Here is a 20,494-nt window from a genome sequence, read left to right as displayed (position 1 = left end):
AGAAATCTTGTAATTACAATATTATTTTTATAAGTACTTAAGTCAATATTACGACTTTGTAATCTAAATTTATAGTTTTTTTTATACTTGAGATTTTTCGTTCAGCCTTGATTTACTTTAAGCTAATAAATACTTTAATTCGCCACTTTTGTATTTGATAATTTCTTAATATAAGGCCTAATATATAAAAACAGTGAACACTGAAGAAGCGATAAGCATAAGCTCGGGGTTTCTTTCTTAAACCGAAAGAACTATAGTGGAAAGTAAATAGTTAACTAGTTTACTTTTAACCACGAGTTGCTTTATTTTAGTAGAATTTTTAATAAAAAAGAATGGTAAATCTTCAATGTAGTGAAGACTGGCATTCTGTCTTATTTTTTAAATTTGCCCCTCTACTTTAGCTTTGGGAGGGATCTTAAAAATATTTTAAAACTGAAATTTCGGTACAGAACTAGATAAAATAGATTCATACAAGGTAGGACTCAAGCTAAGTACGAACATTTTTTAAAGTATATGTATAACAAATAATTAGTTGGATGATTTACAGTGCACCTGTTAAGGAAGTATTATAACTTTCTCGAAATGACTACAAGATAGCAGTAACGAGCGCCAAAAGCCACCCCTCCGGGTCTTGCATCTCATTAACTTGTGAAAAGTATCTATAAAATATTAGTAGAAGCGAAAAAAGAAATATCTAATTCAATATGGGAAAGTCAACTAAATTAGTCAGTGAATGACTCTACTAGCGCATCTCGTAAATGCGCTGAGACTATTATTGCCACAGATGTTACTCGATCCGCTACAGTGCAATTTTATACAATCTCTTTTCTGTTTTTATTAGAGAGTATTATATGAAGTCTATAATTATAACCTTATATAATGAGTATAAAATTTAATAAGGCAGCACTAGCTATTTTAAATTTGAATGAACAAACTAAAGCAGCCAAACAAATTAGAGGCTGCTAAGTTTCGCAAGGGGACCAGTGAAGTGCGTACTACACCATTTTTATATTACTTAGTAATTATAGAAAATGTTAAGGATGGAAAATGTATTTATTTATTATATTTTATGGGTTTATAGTTATTTTTCTTTACTTTTTGCTATCTTAGTATACTTTGCTTTTAAATTAACCATATTTACTATTTTTAAGGTTTAGTAATCTATATATATATAGAAAATACTTAGACTACAAACCTTTAAAATTAAATTGTTTTAAGTTTTTTTAGGATAAAGTTTCGTTATTAAAAAAAAAAGTTGATACACCATTAATTTTCACTACTTTCGTGACGAAATATGCTTACTTTTAGCCTTTGGGTAATCTTGCCTTGGAATTAAAAAATAAAGGCAACTATTTCTTTAAGTCCGATCGATATGAAGAGGCCAAGATTTGTTATAGTGAAGCCATTGAGGTGCAACTAAAAAGTTCGGGTAAAGCATATAAATGTGTACGTTAATTTATAATATTAGTTTTACTTTCTATAACGTTTATTTATTAAGTGTATCTCAGTTTGCTTAATAATAGGTAGCTTTTATATAAATTATTATTATTTTTTTGATGGTGCCGGTTCATAACTTATTAAACAATAAGTTGTTTTTTAAATAGTAAAAGGCACTAACTTTTGTGTTACTATCTTGGAACTGGTTAATAAAATTTACTGAAAATTTTATAATTTAAGCTATAAAATTTTGACTTGAAAGATTTTAGTGCAAATCTTTATGAAAAACCAAAGAAAACATAATTTATAATAAAGTTATGATTTCTTTCAAGTTTTAAAAATCCTGTCAATTGCAAGAATTACAAATTTTTTAATTCAGACAGTTTAGATTTAAATGGAGTGAATATCCTTTTTAACAATCGAGCTGCCTGTTACTTAAAACTCGGCCAATATGACAAAGCCATAAAAGATTGCAGTGAAGTTTTAAAGCACAGCGCTACGGATGCCAAAGCTCTTTATCGCAGAGCACAGGTGAAAAATTTTTATTTCTTTACTTTTTTTTCTAAGTAATCCTAAAATATATATATTTGAATTTTATTGATTTGGATTGTTTGCTTTCAATTTATGGATCATATTTTTCTTTCTAATAAATTTTCCAGTCTTTTTTCACTAGTTTTAGTAATTTCTAAATATTCGCACTTTTAGTTATAATATTTTTAATTTATAATTTATATAATTATAACGCCATAAAATTTTGATTTATAAGTGTTAGCGGAGGCACTGCACTTTTTTTAATTTTTTAAATATTTTTTAAATTATAAATTTTCGATTTGAGGTTTTTTTAAACATTTTTATGAGCTTTTTACTTGTTTAATTTGGTTTCTAAAGTTTTTTAATTTTTTAGATAAATAAAAATTTAACTCTAATATTTTAGCCAAACTGAAACTGGTCCTCTTATATTAATAACATTAAATAATTTTCCAGTAAAAATAAAACTGATATTATTAATTCAAAATCTTTTTCTAATGCAGTCGTTTACTAAAAGATGAAAAAAAAACTATTCGGGTTTGTGTTGCACACTTAAGCCAAGAATTATAATCAATTCATTTTGTATTTATATAAAAAAGTTTTTAAAAGAATTTCCTATTTGCTGCTCAAAGGAGATTAAAATTTTGTTAGAAATTTTTTTTCAAACTTATTTATATTTTCAGTAACTGATCTACTTAAAGTTAATAAAAAAAGTGTGCAAATTTTAAAATCTTAAAATAGATTTATAACATATAAAAAATATAAAAAATTTTACTAATTTTTTTATTATAAAATGAATAGGGGCTAATCTTACGAGTTTTATATACATCATTATTTTTTGTAATTATAATTCTAAAGTAAAAATAAGTTTTTATAATTATTTTGTACAACAATGTTTATTTTCCTTCGAAATTCTTCAAGGGAGTTATCAGGCTTTTCTATTTTACGGTAATAAGTAAATAAATGAAGGTTCTGAAATTAATAAGTTTTCGAGAGCCGAAGTAAATAAATAAGTTGTTAAATTTTTACAAATAGTTTTAATAATTTTTACAGTAATACTATACTACGTAATTTGAAACTAATATTTTGAAATATAAATTGGAGTTTAATTTTGCTTGATATTTACTTTTCATTATTAAAAAAAAAGAAATAGTGCAAATAATTTATTTCCACAATTGTTGGTTGCCTGTTTTGAATCTCCCATTACTTAATTTTTTTTAAGAAAAGTTTTAAAAGTGAACCATTTTAAACTTGAACCATTTTTTTTAAGTTATAAAATAGTTTTTTGTAAGTGATTTAGCAAACCTTTAAAAAACTATGTTTTTAGTATTTAGCAAATTTCTTTAGATTTCTGCCTAGACTTCTTAAATTCCCTTTTATCTTTTATAATAAGTTTGGTTAAGCGAGGCAGAGATAACTGTTAAGCGAATGGTTAATACTACACAAGAGAGCTTTAGACAAATTATTAGTAATACAAATTTTTTAATCTTCGTAAATTTTTTTTCCTGAAAATAATTTAATTAAGCGAAGCAGGTAAAATTGCTAAGCGAATGTTAACTACTACGCTAAAGGGATTTATTTAATTCTATAGTTATACAACTTTTTTTTAACTTCATTATGTTTTCTTATTAGATTACATTATAATTAAGCGGAGCAGATAAAATTGTTCAGTTTTATATGAAACTTAAAAAAAAGTTTTACTTCATTATTATACTTCTTTGGAATTTTTTAATTAGTTGAATAAATGTTGACCGTCAACGCTTCTTTACTGAAATTTGGGGCAAACTTATTAGACTTTGATATAATTTTTTATATACTGGCATGATTATGTTCGTATTTAACATTTTATTTTGTTTCTTATAAATAGAGGGAACTTGTTTATACAAATCTAAATTTCTCTATAGTTAAAAAAATTAGTCTACAATTTTATTTAAAGAATCTCTTTTTAATATATATATATCTTATTTTTAAATATTCTACGTTAAAACATTTTTGTTTTCCTATAGGTGTTGCATTTTTTATTGATATTTTAATGAATTTAATATAGCAAAGTTATTAACGATTATTACTTTTTTTTATTTAATTTTTGTTTTTATTAATAATGGAGTCTGGTGTATGAAAAAACTATACTTTTCTCAATTAAATACATTATATAGAAATATTTTCTTCATGTCTTCATATTCTTTTTTTTTCCACTTTTTAATTTTAAATAAATATTAAACAAAAAACTTTTTATACCTTTATTTTTTTAAAATTTCTTTATGATTATAGTAAATCTTTTTATATATAAAAATTTTTTCAGGCTCAGGAGCTGAATTTTCGCTACGCTGAAGCTTTTCGAGATTTAAAAAGGCTCTTGCAAATTGATTCGAAAAACAAAGCGGCGTTAGAAGCGGCTGCTCGAGTTTCTAGTAAATTACAAAAGATTTCTTCTGAAGGTTATATTATTTTTTTATAGAAATGATTATTTCAAGTTTTAAATTTTGCTTTTATTTCATTTTTCTTTTTTTATTAATAACTCAAAGTTTTTTTTGGAGTATTTTATTTACTTGTATAAAATTCTTTTAAAATTTTTTGTATGAAACTCAGAAAAATTGTTTTATCATATAAATTTTTTTTAAATATATTAAGCTTATTATAATTGAGCTTTTGTGTTGTAAGATTTTTTAAGATTTATCCTAATTTTATTTGAAATTTTTTAAAATATTTATTTTTTTAATCATTTTTTTATAGAATCTTACTAAGTTTTAAAATATTTTATTCTACAATATTTTAATAAGATTTTTTTCTATGAAATTCATATTTTTGCATTATATTAATTTCTTATAAATCTTTTATACATATTATAGTCGAGCTTCGGTAATTGATTTAAAAAATAATGCAATGACTTCTTTTTTAAATTTTTTATTAGAATTTTCAAGAACACCTAAACTATTACTGCTATTATTATTTTACTTAAAGTTCTCATAATTGACCGTAGCAAACTTAAAATTTTTTTTAATGAAGTATAGAAACCATAAGTGAATCATCTTTTTCACTTTCACAAAACTTATCAAATATTTATCATCAGAATAATTTTTTTTGTAATTTCTAATGAACTTAATAAAATGTTTTTAACTTTTCATACAAAATATTAACTTTTTTTTTTTTTCGTTTACATAATTTTTTTATCAAATTAATCTTAATGTTAGGATCCGTGTCAGACTTTTTGCTAATTTTACAAGGAAAAGTTCCTGATTATGCAATAGGTTTTATAATTTTATTTTTTTAATGTACTTCATATTTCTTTATTTTGAATATAAAATATAATACATGTTAATTTTAGAATTAAACTTTAATTATAGCGTTTTTAATTTTTTTAAGTTATTATAATAAATTTATAAATTTTGTTTTTTATTTTGTTTTTAATTCTTACATTAAAATATTTTTATTTAGTAACGAATTTTCTTTAAGACTTCAAAGTTTTATTTTTATTATATTTCATTATAAAAGGGGCTTCTGTTACTCCGGAAATAAAGAATCAAGCTATTGGAAATTTACTCGTTTTGCTTAGAAGTAATAAAGAAGTAAATTTATATATACAAGCTTATTATTATTTTTAATAGTTTTCCTAAACTTTATATTTATTTTATTATTGAAATTTGTATTTATTACTTTTAAAAATACTTTTATTATATAAGCTTTTCAATTTTTTTCAATTACTTATTTTTTGTTATATTTATATTATAAGATTTTTTTTAAAAGTTTTTAAAACGTTTTTATTTTTTTTAAAATATTATAGAAATCTACTACTTTTATAGTATAAAAAGTCGTTAACTTTTATATTTTTTTAATTATTTTTAAATAATATATGAATTTACTAAGTTTTTTATCGCTCGACTTTTAAAGTCATTGTAATTTTATATAAAGCTTCTTTTCAAAATTTATTATGATCTTTTATACTTCGGCACCAATCAGAAATTAAACATAAATTCGTTGAACATTTAATAGTATTTTATAAAAACTATTTCATACCTCGTTTCGATATTATTTTATTATTATTATTGTTATTATACTCTATAAATATATAATATTATAGTAACTTTTATATTTTAATATTAAAAATTTTATTATTTTGTTAAAAATAAAGTTTTATTATTAACTTTAACATGAACAGTAAACTATATGTTATCAGTATTTTATTATTATTTTTCAAACTGGAATGTTCTCTGCAATTTATTTATTATTATTATTTTGTTATATTATAAAATATATTTTTATAGGAACTTTTATTATTTTTCTTTTTTTTATTATATTTTCTAATTTATAATTTTGCACATTTATATAAGTCATAAAAGTGATATAAATTTTTCAATAGAAAAAAGTAATTTTTTTACAATATTTAATCGCAATAAGAAATTATTATATTAATAATATAAAATTTGAAAATGCAAAATAAATAACAAAAATGTTTAAAAAAAATGAAACTTTAATATTTTTATTATTTAAATGTTTTTTATAGTTTTAGAAACTTTCTTTTCTATAAATCCGATTATTATAAAAAAATACTTTATTATAATGAATAGAGATGCTTTTTTTTTGAATGAATAAATTTATATTTAATTCTCCATTAAAAAAAGTTATCATTTTTATAATACAAAATGTTTATCATTAGTTTATAAACTTTTGTGAGATTTCTTTTTTATAATAATAAAATATAAATTATTAATAGGAAAAATAAGTTACTTATACTTATTTATGAATTTTTTTTACTTTTCTATTATAAAATAACTTTTCTTTCTGAGTACTATAACGAAAGTTATAAATGAATAAAACAAAATGTTTATACTTCTATAAATATTTGTTTTTATTATTTTTTTTAGATAAATACCAAGCTGTAGTTAAGATAAAACTTATTCTTATGAAATAATTTTCAAGAAATTTATTATAAGAAATAGTGCGTGTAAGCAATTTAATGAAGAACGCTCTTCATTAGTATTTTTAATATTATAATCCATTTTTTAATTATGAAAAGAATAAGATTATTTATTGGTATATAATAAAAAAAAAGTTTATGTGTTTTTATTATTTTTATGTAATATTATACATTTGAAATAGTGAATTTGACTTTTTATTATTAATTATTCACTTAATTAAAGTAATATAAATAAAAATAAAATTATTATTATCAGTTTTCTATATATATTTTTTTCGAGCAGTAAATTTACATATATTTAAAAAGTATTATATTATTAAAGTAGTGAAGACGAGCTTTTTTTATTTATTAATTTATTATAATAATTCATTTTATTAAAGTATTATACATTAAAAAACTATCAGTGTATATAATAACATTACTGTTGTTCGTGAGGTAAATTTCTATTATCTTTATGTGAATAGACTATTGAATACTCCTTTTTATTTAATTATAAAAATAAACAGCTTTAAAGAATTTAATTCTCAATAATTATTGATAATAATTTTTTATTTGTACAGCAAGTTTACGTATTTTTACTTTTTGTAAATAAAGATCGATTCTTTACTGGAACAAAATACCGTTTCAGTGTTTTTATCAGTTATCGAAAACCACGTGACTGAATCTCGAAAAGGTCGATACAAATTTTTGGACTCCGATAAGGAGCTTTTGCAAAGAGCTTTGGAAGGTTTTCATTATAATAACAGTAAAAATAATTCTAATCATTATATCTTCCTTATTATAAAAAATAGTGTTCATGATATTATTATTAAATAATTTAGTAAAATAATAAACTTTTAAGAAAATATTATATTACAGTTTAGTTTAAAAAAAGGAGATTTTATTGTTTGGAAAAAGTTAAAAAGATATTTCAAGCAAAATTATTAATAGAATTTTTTTTTTGGTTTTTGGTGGCGCGTACAGTTACAGTGTGACCAATAAAAACACTGCTTTGGATGCCACAATAAAAAAAAGCGATATATATGTATCGAGGGCCCCCCAAAATTTCATTAAAGTAAGAAACCCAAAAAGATATGAATAATAGCTCAGGGCAAAAGCAATACGTTGACTAACGCTTTACTATAAAGAAATCCCTGCCCTACCCTCTATTAGTTTTAAATTTTTTAGGGTTGTCACGTGGCATGAAAGTTTAGTAATTATTTTTTAATGAAAGAATCTTTAGTAAAAGTTAGCATTAGGGAAAACACAATAACAATTTTTTGAGTTTCTTGATTTAAAGGTCTTTCCTTATTGGTTTCCTTTGGCTCTTATAAAAATGTTTATTTTCAAGTGAAAGAATTCCTTTTTGATTGGCTTTCGAGGTTTATTAAAAAAATTTATTTTACTATTCTCTTTAATATTTTTATTATACATAAATTATAGTGAAATGCCGATAATACGGAAAGGAGCTTCAGCACTTTTTATAAAGTTTGCTAGTCGCTGTGAAGGTATCGTTAAAGTTCTCGTAGAGCAAAATATTGAAATGCTAACTTTTTAATGAATTTTAATAAAGTTAATGCGTATTATTAATGAAAAGAAAGTTTTATATATTTTATTTATATATATTGCAGTAGTAAATATAAATAAGTAAAGCAATAATATAAAAAAAGTTGGGTACAACGTAATCATTATTTATTGTGAATTTTCTTTTGTTTTTATAATGAAGAACTTCTTATGAACTTTATAAACTTGTTAATAATAATAGATGATGTATAAAATATGTATAACGCATGCTTGTTTCAATAATTTTTTTTTATACATAATTCTAATGAAAGTTTTTTTTATAATTTCATTGTAGGCTAGTAAGTGATTCATTTTTTTAAATGAAAAATTCTACAGATTTTGAATTTCTAGTAGAATTATATAGCGCTGGGGTGGATTCTTTAGCCCGTGCTTTCGAAAGCAAAGAAAAAGGCCTTTTCATTATACTTCAATTTATTGAATGACCCTTTTTTAGTTTATTTATATCTATAAAATTCATGTAATATTTACTTCATTTAATTCTAGAAGCCCTGAGTGGCTTATGCAATACCATTGCGTGCTCTCTAAACGAAGAGAATGTCTACATATTTATTAAAGAAGGCCCTTTAGATTCTCTATTGGATAATATTTTACATTTCGGACTTGAAAGGTTATATAATGAATTTTTTAATTTATATTCATTAAAATTAATGATAGTTTCAACATAAATATTATATAAAAATTAGCTTGAAAGTAATATAAATAGATATACTATAACGTGTTAATAAAAAACTTTTTTACATTTTTGGTTAATCACGTGTTCGTGAGGATACACATTATTTCTTTATATTTCTTGTAGAGGCGACTTTGAATTTAATTCTATAAAAATTGCGGCGATTTTTAGCCAGATAATTGAAGTAATTTTCAAAGACGAAACTATTGTTGAGTCGAATGATGACGTGACCAATCAATTCAAAGAAAGAATGAAAACAGCCATCGTGAATGGTTAATATTTTATTGTTGTTTTATTTTTGGGTTCATTTGAAAAAATTTTCAAAATTTAGTAGGCTCGAACTTTTTTTTATGTAAAGCTTACTTTTTTATGACATTAGCTTGTTTTATAGTGAAAGCAATTTTAGATATTAGTGGAATGAGGAAGTTATTCATTTTATAATGCCTAACGTGTTTATACGGGTCGAGAGCCTATCAAAAGACTTGTAAGCCAATTATATAACGGTATATGGGTTGGTTAGCTAACCAGGGCACTTTACTTTGGCGGGACAACTTTGTATTATTTATATTAAGATAAATAAAAGTTTTTTATTGGAGATTAATCAAAAAAGGGGACGGAATTTGTTCACTTCAGATACTCCTTAAAAACGTTTGATTGGATATAATAAGTTCAACTAATAATTTCTCATTCGCAGCATATAATTTCAAACTTTTAAAAAAGCCTTTTATTGGTTGCTTAGAAGTTCCAACATTCGTAAAGCTATTATTTTTATGTAAACCAATAAGAATTTTCAGATTTATACTAATATCTCAGCTCTCTTTAAAAAATATTTTACAAATTTTTTATGAAGTACAAGAAAAAAAATTGTTATTTTTATTATTAATTACTATTATTTTCAAAAGCTATGCATTCTTCTACGGAATCAAAGAAATTATGCGGGTTCCAACTACTTTTACTCGCTTTTTCCTCTTCTCTTTCATTGGGCGTTTATGTTATTCAACAGGTTTTATTTTTTTCATTATTTTTTTTGACTCAACTTCAGCCATTAATAAAAAAATAAAGTAACTAAAAGGGAATTTATATTTATAATGAATTTAATTTGGAAGTAATAGAGTTTTAAATTTTTAGTTTAGCACTAATTTTACTAATGAAAAAAATAAAAATCAATATAATTAAATTTACTATAAAAAACTTAAATATTAATTATTTTTTCTAAATATTATATACGATATGATAAAAATACATTGAATTTTATATAATAATGTATAATTTAAAAATGTTCATCCGAATAATATTTATTACAAACGATTTATATAATAATAAAAGTTAAATATAATATAAAAAGATAAATTAGTATACTTTTATTTATTAAAACTTTAAATAAAAATATTTATTACATTATAGGAAAAATACATAATAATCGTGGATTACTACAAACTCATTGGTAGTTTTAGTTTTTGCACGTTTAATAAAGTTTTATATTTCATAAAAATAATCTCTTTTTATAATAATATTCTAAAAAAGTTATTATAACTTTATTTTTTTATTATTAATTATTATTCTAAAAAACTAAAGAAAAGAATCTTTTTTTATTATTGTATAGAATAATAATAACAATAACAATAACAACAATAATAAAAAATAATAATAACAATAATAATAATTATAATTATAAAACCAAACTTTTAATAAAACTTTATATATATCAGCTTTTATATAACATCCAATCAAGCAACTTTAATAACAATTAGGATTATAACGCTACTATAATATTTTTATTGGAAAACGAGAGTTTTTCATTTACTTTATAAAAAGTTATGCAACTTTATAGCAATAATAATAATTTTTTTTTTTATGATAATAGTTTGTTATTTACTTTATAATCAACTTTTGTGGTAATAATATGTTTACTATAATAAAGAGTTCGTTATTTACTTTTTTTGAAATTGTGCAACTTTTATAATGATAATAAATTTTTTTATTAAATTAGAGATTTTTACTTGCTTTTTATGAATTTAAGTAACTTTTATATAATAATATTTTGAGATTTTTATTTACTTTATTAAAAGTTATGCAACTTAAATATAATAATTATTAATTATATTATTTTTTTATCAAGAAAATGGAAGTTTTATTTTTACTTTATGAAAAATAACTAATAATAGTAATAATAATCAAAACTAACTTTTAATAATTATAATACTAATAATTTTTTTTACAAATAAAAGTTTTTATTTACTTTTTTATGAAGTCAAGCAACTTTGATAATAACAGTTTTTCTTAATAAAAAAAATTGAAGGCTCTATAATTACTTTATGTAACTTTACTAATAATAATAATATTTATAAAAAAATAAAAGTTTTCTTCTTTTTTACTTTTAATAGAATTCTCTTATCAGTACGATAGTAAAAAGTCTTCAAAGTAAAAAAGCTACAGAGCAATGCTTGGCCCTCGAGGCACTTTCCTATGCAGCTTATAGCAAAGAAATAAATGATGCTCTATTTACTGAAGGTTATAATAAAATAATGAGAAAGTAGTTTAATAACTTTATATATTAAAAATATTTGAATTGAAGAAAAAGTTATATAATAGTAAAACTTTAGGGTTTTTGATAAAAAAGTTTGAGGTTATAAAGAAAAAAGCAACAATAATATTAATATTTTTATTAATGAATAATTTAAATAATTACTATGTAACCTTAAATATGAAAAAGATGGTACAAAATATATAGTTTGTAAAAAATAAATATTACGTACTCTTAAAAATAATGAATATTTTAAGAAAATTATAAAAATAAATTAATAACAAGTAACAGTAAATTTTATGAGTAATGATAATAATTAAAGTAATAATATCAATGTAAGGCCTTCCTCTATTGGAGATCCTGCTAAATAGTGAAAATAATGCAATATCAATAAGAGCAGCTGTTGTACTTGCTAAAGTTTCAACTTTTCTAAGGAAAAGTAAAGGGTATCCTTTTTTATAAAAATATTTTGTGCCAACTAAAGAAAGGCTTTAAACATGTCCGACCAATCGAAATTCTGAATTATTTTTATAATCATAAAAATAATTGAATCTGTTCAATTTTCAGTAATTTTTTTTTAATTTTTAATGTTTATGCAATTTTATAATTATTAACATTTTATTATAATTTTATTCTTCATTATAACTTCACTATTATATTATATATTTATATGTAAACTTTCGTTATTTTGTTTTTATATATAAAAACTTAAATGAGCATTTTTTTATATGTAAAGTTTATTATAATTTGTTTGATGGTTGTATCGTTTCTTTATTATTTTAACGTTATTCACTATTTTTAAAAAATAATTATTAAGTATTTCTTTAAAGCAAATATAAAAAGATTTTTTTACTTTTTAATTTGATTTAAAAAAACTACTCTACCACGTGATGTTCTCGTAAAAGTTACCGAGTAATAACAAATATCAGTACCAACCTGTTTATATATATTTTCATTACTTTTTATAAGCCTTAAAGTTTTTGGTTAAAAAGCTTGAGTTCATTGTTAAACGTTAAAGTGATATTTTAAAATGAGGAGGAAGACCATTATTTTTCTTACTTAAAGTTTTATAAGCCAACAACATTCAGTGTTTGACAGGGCTTTTAAAGTTTTTTGTTTTTAATATTTTTATTATAATACTAACTTTTTTGTTATTCTTTATTTTTATCTATTGATTATTTTCTTTAAAAATAACACAATTGTAGAGCAGCTTTGCTATATATCAGTTATTTGATTGGCTATTATATAGCCAACAAATATACTGAAAGAAATTATTATAATTAGAGATTTATTGTATGTTTTTATATAGAATTATATAAATAAAAGTAATGTTTTATATTTTTAATTTTCATTATAAAAATAATCTAAATGAATACCGTTTATTATAATGTAGTTTACTACTATAATAATGATAGTAAACTTTTAAGGAAAAAAAACTAAAAGAATGTTACTGTTATAACAAATTTTTTTGGTATAAACACGAAAACTTTTTAGTAAATATTTTGCGGGAATATTATTTTTTTTAAATTTATATATTATTTCAATAAATATTATATAGTCCCTTTTTTTTAATAACATTTAAGGAAATTTAGTTTATTATAATAATAATAGCGATTATAACTTTTGATATAAAAATTTTTGGAGAAAGAGAAAAGGAGCAATCAAATTATTGTTCCGTAGAGGAAGCGTATTATACCTCCAAAATTTCGTAAAATGTAAGACAAACATTGAATCACACGCTATCACGCACGACTTAGTCACGTGTTATCTTATCAGAAGGGCATGTGGTGCACACATAATATAAGAACACACGGTATACGTACCACGTGGTATGAGCACATGATTTATTAGATTTACTCCAACATTAATAAAATATATTTAAATTTTATTATTACCCCCAAATTTGTATGCTTCCCCTTTTTTGTGTTGTTTTATACTGAAAACATTAGAACTTTTTACTGATTTTATTTTTTGACTATTAATTTCTTTTTTATTCGTTAGTAAATATTATAATAATTTGTAATTTTTGATAGTAACAATCTGCATAATAAATATATATTACGAACTTTCCTTATTTTTTTTATCATATACTTTATTATATATTTTTTTCTCCTTTTATAATATTTTTCATTTTAAAATTTTTTTTGAGATTTCATTATTTACTTTTTTTTGCTTATTTTTTTAAGGGTAGAAGCATTTACCAATGAAAAGTTAAAAAAACTGTTTCAACGGACTTCTTATTTTTTAGTAGAAAATACGGATAAAGTATATTTTATTAATATAAATGATTTATTATTTTTATAATTATGTGATAATTATTATTTTTAATGAACAATTTTTAAAAGAATATAACTCGTCTAACTCTTGAAGGATTGGCGTATTTAACGCTCAACGCAGAAATGAAAGAAGAAGTTTATTATATTTTTGCGATTCACTATAACTCATTCACTATAATATGCCTTATTAAAAGTTTGTTAGGCATGAGACCTACATAAACTCTCTAATCAAATATGGAATGACTTGTACGAATCGAGCTCAACTGTATTCCGCTATTTCTGTGAGTACATTTTTTAATAAAAAATAGTTATTTTTTAAATAATAATAATAATAATAATAATAATAATAATAATAATAATAATAATAATAATAATAATAATAATAATAATAATAATAATAATAATAATAATAATAATAATAATAATAATAATAATTTTGATTAGTAATAAGAATTATAGTAAATGTTTAATTAGTTGTTTTATCGTCAAATAAATACTCAGTTATCCAAAGAAATTTTGTTAAAGAAAATGATTGGTTCTTTTTGAATAATTGTAAAACTTACAAATAATTAGTAAATTTATCGAATTTTGTATCTAATATACCAGAACAATGATGTTTTGCTACTAATATACGAATTTTAAAATAAATGTCATTCACTAAAAAACCAAATTTCTATAACTACCACATGAAATTAATACATTTATGATAATTTGGAAAATATTTTAAAAGTTGTAGTGTTGAATAATAATAAAGAATATTAAACACTTGTTAGTTTTTGGAATAAACGGCTGATTGGCTATTTATATTAGTACTAATTAATGCACGAATAATTAAATTTAATGAATTAATATTTAGAAATAAATAGTGAGTTTTATATGTGAGGAGAAGTTTTACTTTTTATTATATATAATATATATAACATTTTCTTTATTGTCAAGCTATAGTTCTAATGAGAAATTATAATTTTATTTAAAACTTTACTGAATGATATAAACCAAAAACTTAAAAAATGCGTAATTTACATCTTATTTTAAAAACTTTTTTATAAAGTTGATTTTTAGTAAAAGGAAGCCACGTGACAAAAACTTTTTATTAGCTTATTTTTTACTATCATTAAACTTCATATCTACTTTGCGGTAAATATGTTATATTACTTATATGGAAGTAAAAAAAATAACTAAAACTTTCTATTCCATATCAATAGTAACTTTTTATATTTAACTATATTAAAATAAATATACACAAATAAAAAAGTTAATCTTTTTTGTATATTATTAAAAATAAATGAGAAATATAATACAACGAATACTTTTTTTTCTAGTATATATATAATGAAAATAAATGAAAAACATTATAGAGTTATATAGAGTTGTGGAGTAGTAAAAATTTTTATAATGAAAAAAATTTTCAGTCACTAGAAATTTGTAATAAAAATATTTTATAATAAATAAATTCTTTATGTTATGACATAAATAAATTTTATTAGATAGCTTTTAATTATAGAATTTCTTATTAAATAATACACGGAAAAATATTTAAAAAGCTATATAATGAAGGAAAAAAATTTATACTGTAGTATTAATTGAGAATTTTATATTAAAATTTATCAGTTTTATAAAAAAATTAGTAAAAATTAACAAAAGTTTATGCATTAATGATCGATAAATATGTATTTTATGTTATTAATGAATTAATTTCCCTAGAAAAATATACTAATTGGTGGATTTGGTATAAAAAAGCATAATGATTCGTGGGCTAGTTTTTCTTGGTGGATCATCTATTATGATGCTTATTTCTTATTTGTCACTTATTCAATCATCGAGTGGCTAATAAATTTTAAAATACGTTATTTATTGCGTGCCATTCTGTTCGCCTGGTTTGTCACTTTTATACGCGCTTTGTAGGTTACTGCTGTTACTGCGTCCAATAAACTTCTCTCCAAATTAGTGCAATAAATTTATTATAAAAGTTTTTTGCGTATAATTTCTTTTTTTATATTAAATTTTTTATTTGACATTATTTTTGTTGAAAAAAGATTATTCAGAATGTAACCAATAGCCATCCGAAAAAAACTTTGACTGAAGAACAAAAAAAATATATCGAACTTGCACGCCTTGCAAAGGAATATATTCCAGAAGTATATTTTTTTCTTCATTATTATAAACTTATTTGGTTCGTCCTCTTTTTTGCTATATAAACATCGCTGATTGATATCACTATTTTTTAGGACCACGTGTATGACCAAACGGAGTATGTTAAAAAAAGAACTTTTCATCTCGTTGAACACGATTTACTTTCTTTACTTGTGCATGTTTCAAAGGTGACTGATGGTCAATATTTTATTTGAATATTCTTTTAGATAATGATTGGTGGCTTTGTTTGTTATAAAAAAGCATATTTCGGGCACTGTTTATTATTAGTTTAAAGGCCTTATACTTCAATTTTTATAGGTTGCTAAAGTAAGCGAGAATATCAGGGAATGCATTGCAAGAATTTTAATGACAGTGGCTGAAGACACTAAATATAGGGGGCTCATGGTTGCCCGCGGCGCGCATTTGCCACTACTCGACATTGCTAATAAGTGTCTAAACTCTGAAAATAAATAATATTTATAATAAATAAAGAATTATAATTAAAATAATAATCATAATCATAACAATTAGTGGACGTAGCGAAGTTATGAATATAGCCGCACAGTCTCTAGCAAAAATTGCTGTAACTTCTGACCCTCGCTTGGTTTTCCCAGGCCAACAATCGGTCGAGTTGGTATTTTCTACCATTATAAATAAAAAATCAATTTTTTTTTCCCATTTTAAATCAATGCGTAATTCCTGCTCGACTGTTGAGTGCTGTTTTTCGTGCTTAAGTTTATATATTTATGGCACGCTATTATTATTATTATTTATACATCCTCATTTATTTATTGTATTTCTACATTTTTTTTATGTTCTTCTATTTTTTTACAATTTTTTTATTGAATATTCTTGTTTTCAATACTTTTTATGAAACATTTTTCATTCCTTACCATCTATCGTTTTTACTTATTATTTATTATTATTTATTGAAACTATTTAATATTAATAATATAATTTATAGCATTTTTATAAATATAGTACTCAATATATTTCCGTATCGTATTTTATATTTTTTTTGTTACTCATGTTGTGAATATATCTTTTTTAACGTTTTATTATCTTATTATTATAAAATTTTCTAAAGAAAAGAAAAATATTGTAATAATAACTTTATTATAACCTTTTTGTATAAATAATTATAATTTTATTTACAAAATACTAAACAATTAATATATATTTTTTTAAATAAATTAATTTTTCTGCTTATCGGTTTAATTCATTTTTGAATACTTTAAAAGTTTTTATGATCCTACTAATTTTTTCCTTTCTATATTTATATATGTACATTAATAATGATAATATTTTATTTAATTTTGATATTTTAATGGAACACCTTTTTTACTTTGCTGTTGCTTTATTTATGGTCATTGATAATAATGTTAATAGTAATAATTTTTTAGTATAAATTGTGGTATTCTAATGAAAACAATACTTTTTACTTTATTTTCTTCCTATTACTTTATATTTGTACATTAATAATAATGATAATAACACTTGTTTGTATAAACTATTATATTTCGATGAACGAATATACTGAAACTTTTTACTTAATTTTTTTCCTGCTTATTGGTTTATACCATTTAATAAAATTTTCAAGTTTTATTATTTATTTATTATTTTATATTTGTTTAATTTTTTTTAATAATTTTTTTTAAGAAAAACTTTTAAGCAAATAATGTTATGTCGAGTCTTTTTTTTTCATTTAAAATTATTAATGAAAAAAATTGTGAAGGTGAAACCGTTTATACGTTTATTGGACGCTCAACATGAACTACAAATTTTCGAAAGTTTATTGGCTCTTACTAATTTGTCCGCCGAATCAGAGGAAGGTTAACTATTGGCTACTTTGCTTATATTTTTTAGTGGACTCTAATTAATTCTTTTAAGCACCTAATTTGCTTTATGAGCTGTATTTTGTGCCCATTTACTGATTATTCCTCACTTGTCTTATATAGAGTATTGTTTTTTTAATAATGGCGGCATTTAATTTTATTTGGAGCTTATTAAGTTGAAAAAATTTTCATATATTCACTTGTAAAATAGCGCTGCACAAATAATCACGAACTTTACTTTTTTTTTATAACAAAAATAATTTGTAAATTTTTAATATTTCCCAATTTTTATATAAAAATTAATATAAAAAAATAAATTGTCGTTATTTTTTGGTCTTTTGCACAATTTTGACAATTTTCTACTTTTACCATTAAAATTTTATTTATTAAATTTTTATTCTTAAAATTATATAAAAATTCATATTACATTAAAAAATGTTGTTTCTTTAAAAATAGTTTTATATTTTTGTATTTTTTATTATATTTAAAGATTTTAGGTTAGAAAAATTTAAATTTATTAAAATTTTGTAAATATTAATTTATGAAACAATTTAATATCGATTGTGATTAGCTAACAGTTCTATTTTGACCAGTCAAAAGGAGCTATAAGCATGTCAGTTTGCAGTGAAATCGTAATAATTTTTTTAAAATTGATGTTGAGCTAATAACTATAAATTTATGCAGTAAATTATTAACTGCTCTAGTGATGATGCTTATTAGAGCGCGAAGGCGTTTCATTATTTTATATACTTTGTCTAAAAGTTTTTGCGCTCTAATATATATTTTTTTGGAATATTTATTATTATTTTGATAGTTTTCATTGTTTTCTTTGAAATTTTTTATTATAGTAAATTTCAGTAATAGACATTTTTAATAACTGCTTTTTTATGAAGTATGTAAATTTTAAACTAAGTGTATTATTTTAAAATAATAGAAACCAGACATGAACTAATTAAATGCATCATTATTTTTAGTGAATTTGTAATTATTATGATTATAATAAAGTCTATTATTTATTGGTTAAAAGTTTATTAATCACATACCTTTTAATATTATTAATTGTTCAAATATCATTTTAATAATAATATTTTTAGTGAGTTTTTAACTATTATTCTTATTATGAAGTTTTTTATTTATCAGTTATAATTTTTTTGGGCACATGGAATTTTTTTTAGCTCAACAGTACTTATGAATCTTTAATATTTGTTATTAAGTTGGTGGGCAATAATACTATAAGTCAAATCCTGAACGCATGTTCATTTGACAGCACCGCATTACTAAGTCTCCTATTAGTTAATTTACGCGCTAGTGCAATTTTTTATTGGTTTATCGATTCCTTATATTTTTGTGAATGTAAAAAATTCCTTTACTATATTTTTTAATAATAATAAAGTTAGGAAAAAGATTCTTTATGAGGACGGCGTCAGTAAAATTGCTTACCTTCAAACTGATGATTGTGAGCTCATTCAAAGAGCTGCCACCGAATGCTTGTGCAACCTACTTTACGAACCAGAAGTACAATAATAATAGTGATAACATTAATAATAGTCATAATATAATTTTTTCACTAGATATTTTCTATGTACGTTCAAGAGACTGGCACGCGTTTTCAAGATATTCTTCTGTGGCTCTTTTTGTGTGGTTTATTTTTTTTATATAAAATTTTGTAGTTGTTGGGGGTGGGGGGAAATGCATTATAAAAGAAGGCATTTAATTACGTAGTATGACTTGATTTAATGACATGTGGTACAAGGACACTTGTAAATACCACGCGGCAACTGTTACCTTGCCATAAGCCTTATAGTGGGGGCCCCCATAAGGACTTAAAGATGTTAATTTTTTATATTTTATTCACAATTTTTTTCTTTCAATTTTATATGAAGCTGTTGTTTATTTTTATCATTTTCATTATTAATATACTTTTTTTGGAGAGATACATTATTTTTATTACCAGTTAATGTTTTTTGTATGTATATTTTCTATGTCTTTAGAGAATAAATTTTTTTTTCCTATTTGTTATTGTTTTTCAAAATTTTGTATTTTTTAAATCGGAAAACTATAAATATTTTTATATCTGTTTTAAGTTTATCATTATTTTTGTAATATTATTTAAAAATTATTACACATATATTGATTATTATTATTAATTTTTTAAAAAAAGTATATTATTATATTAATTTTTATATATTTCTTGTGTCTCCTCTTTTTATAAGTTATTATTATTTTATTTTTAAATAAGTTTTTATATAATATTATTTTTTTTATTAATGCTTTATATATTTTGTAGTTTTCATTACTACTTGATATTATTATTATAAGGAATTCATTTTTTTTTATCAAAATTTTTATTTATATGAATTACAGAATTTTTTGTTTATTTTATTTTTTATTTACTATTTGTTAAACCTTTTTTTATATACCTTTATTATTAATATTAAAATATAATAATTATTAATATATTTTTCTGTAACAATTACATATATTTTATTTTTTTACATATATTATTTATTTATATTTATTTCTTTATTTTAATTGATATAATTTCATTATTTTTTATGTTATTTATTTAATATTTTTTTGCTCATAATTTATTATATATTTTATACAATATTT

General features: G+C 21.5%; 1 protein-coding gene and 1 long non-coding RNA gene across 2 annotated transcripts; both read left to right on the top strand.

The window, feature by feature from the left end:
- Positions 1-9,302: 9,302 nt before the first annotated feature.
- LOC135143699 (uncharacterized) lies at positions 9,303-12,051 on the top strand. Its single transcript, XR_010282885.1, has 4 exons — positions 9,303-9,385; positions 10,016-10,116; positions 11,498-11,624; positions 11,978-12,051. It is a non-coding gene; the product is annotated as an uncharacterized LOC135143699 (long non-coding RNA).
- A 1,795-nt stretch (positions 12,052-13,846) lies between these two features.
- On the top strand, positions 13,847-19,551 carry LOC135143707 (protein unc-45 homolog B-like). Its single transcript, XM_064075612.1, has 10 exons — positions 13,847-13,902; positions 13,983-14,048; positions 14,108-14,194; positions 15,950-16,051; positions 16,142-16,234; positions 16,365-16,495; positions 16,578-16,680; positions 17,782-17,878; positions 19,275-19,396; positions 19,453-19,551. Exons 2-10 carry the CDS (start codon positions 14,037-14,039, stop codon positions 19,549-19,551), a joined length of 846 nt encoding a protein of 281 aa, XP_063931682.1. The 5' UTR covers positions 13,847-13,902; positions 13,983-14,036.
- The last annotated feature ends 943 nt before the right edge of the window (positions 19,552-20,494 follow it).

This window comes from Zophobas morio, unplaced genomic scaffold, assembly GCF_036711695.1.
Source record: "Zophobas morio isolate AGI-343-1 ecotype UQ-CSIRO unplaced genomic scaffold, CSIRO_AGI_Zmor_V1 ptg000072l, whole genome shotgun sequence".
In the NCBI taxonomy this organism is placed as follows: Eukaryota; Metazoa; Arthropoda; class Insecta; order Coleoptera; family Tenebrionidae; genus Zophobas; species Zophobas morio.
The sequence above is the reverse complement of the archived record's forward strand: the minus strand, read 5'-3'. Positions and strand labels throughout refer to the sequence as shown.

Excerpts from the sequence above, each read along its gene's own strand:
- LOC135143707 (XM_064075612.1), top strand. Across the intron at positions 14,195-15,949 it reads AACTGTATTCCGCTATTTCT|ATTATTCAGAATGTAACCAA; the intron begins GTGAGTACATTT and ends TGTTGAAAAAAG. Across the intron at positions 16,681-17,781 it reads GCCAACAATCGGTCGAGTTG|GTGAAACCGTTTATACGTTT; the intron begins GTATTTTCTACC and ends AAAATTGTGAAG.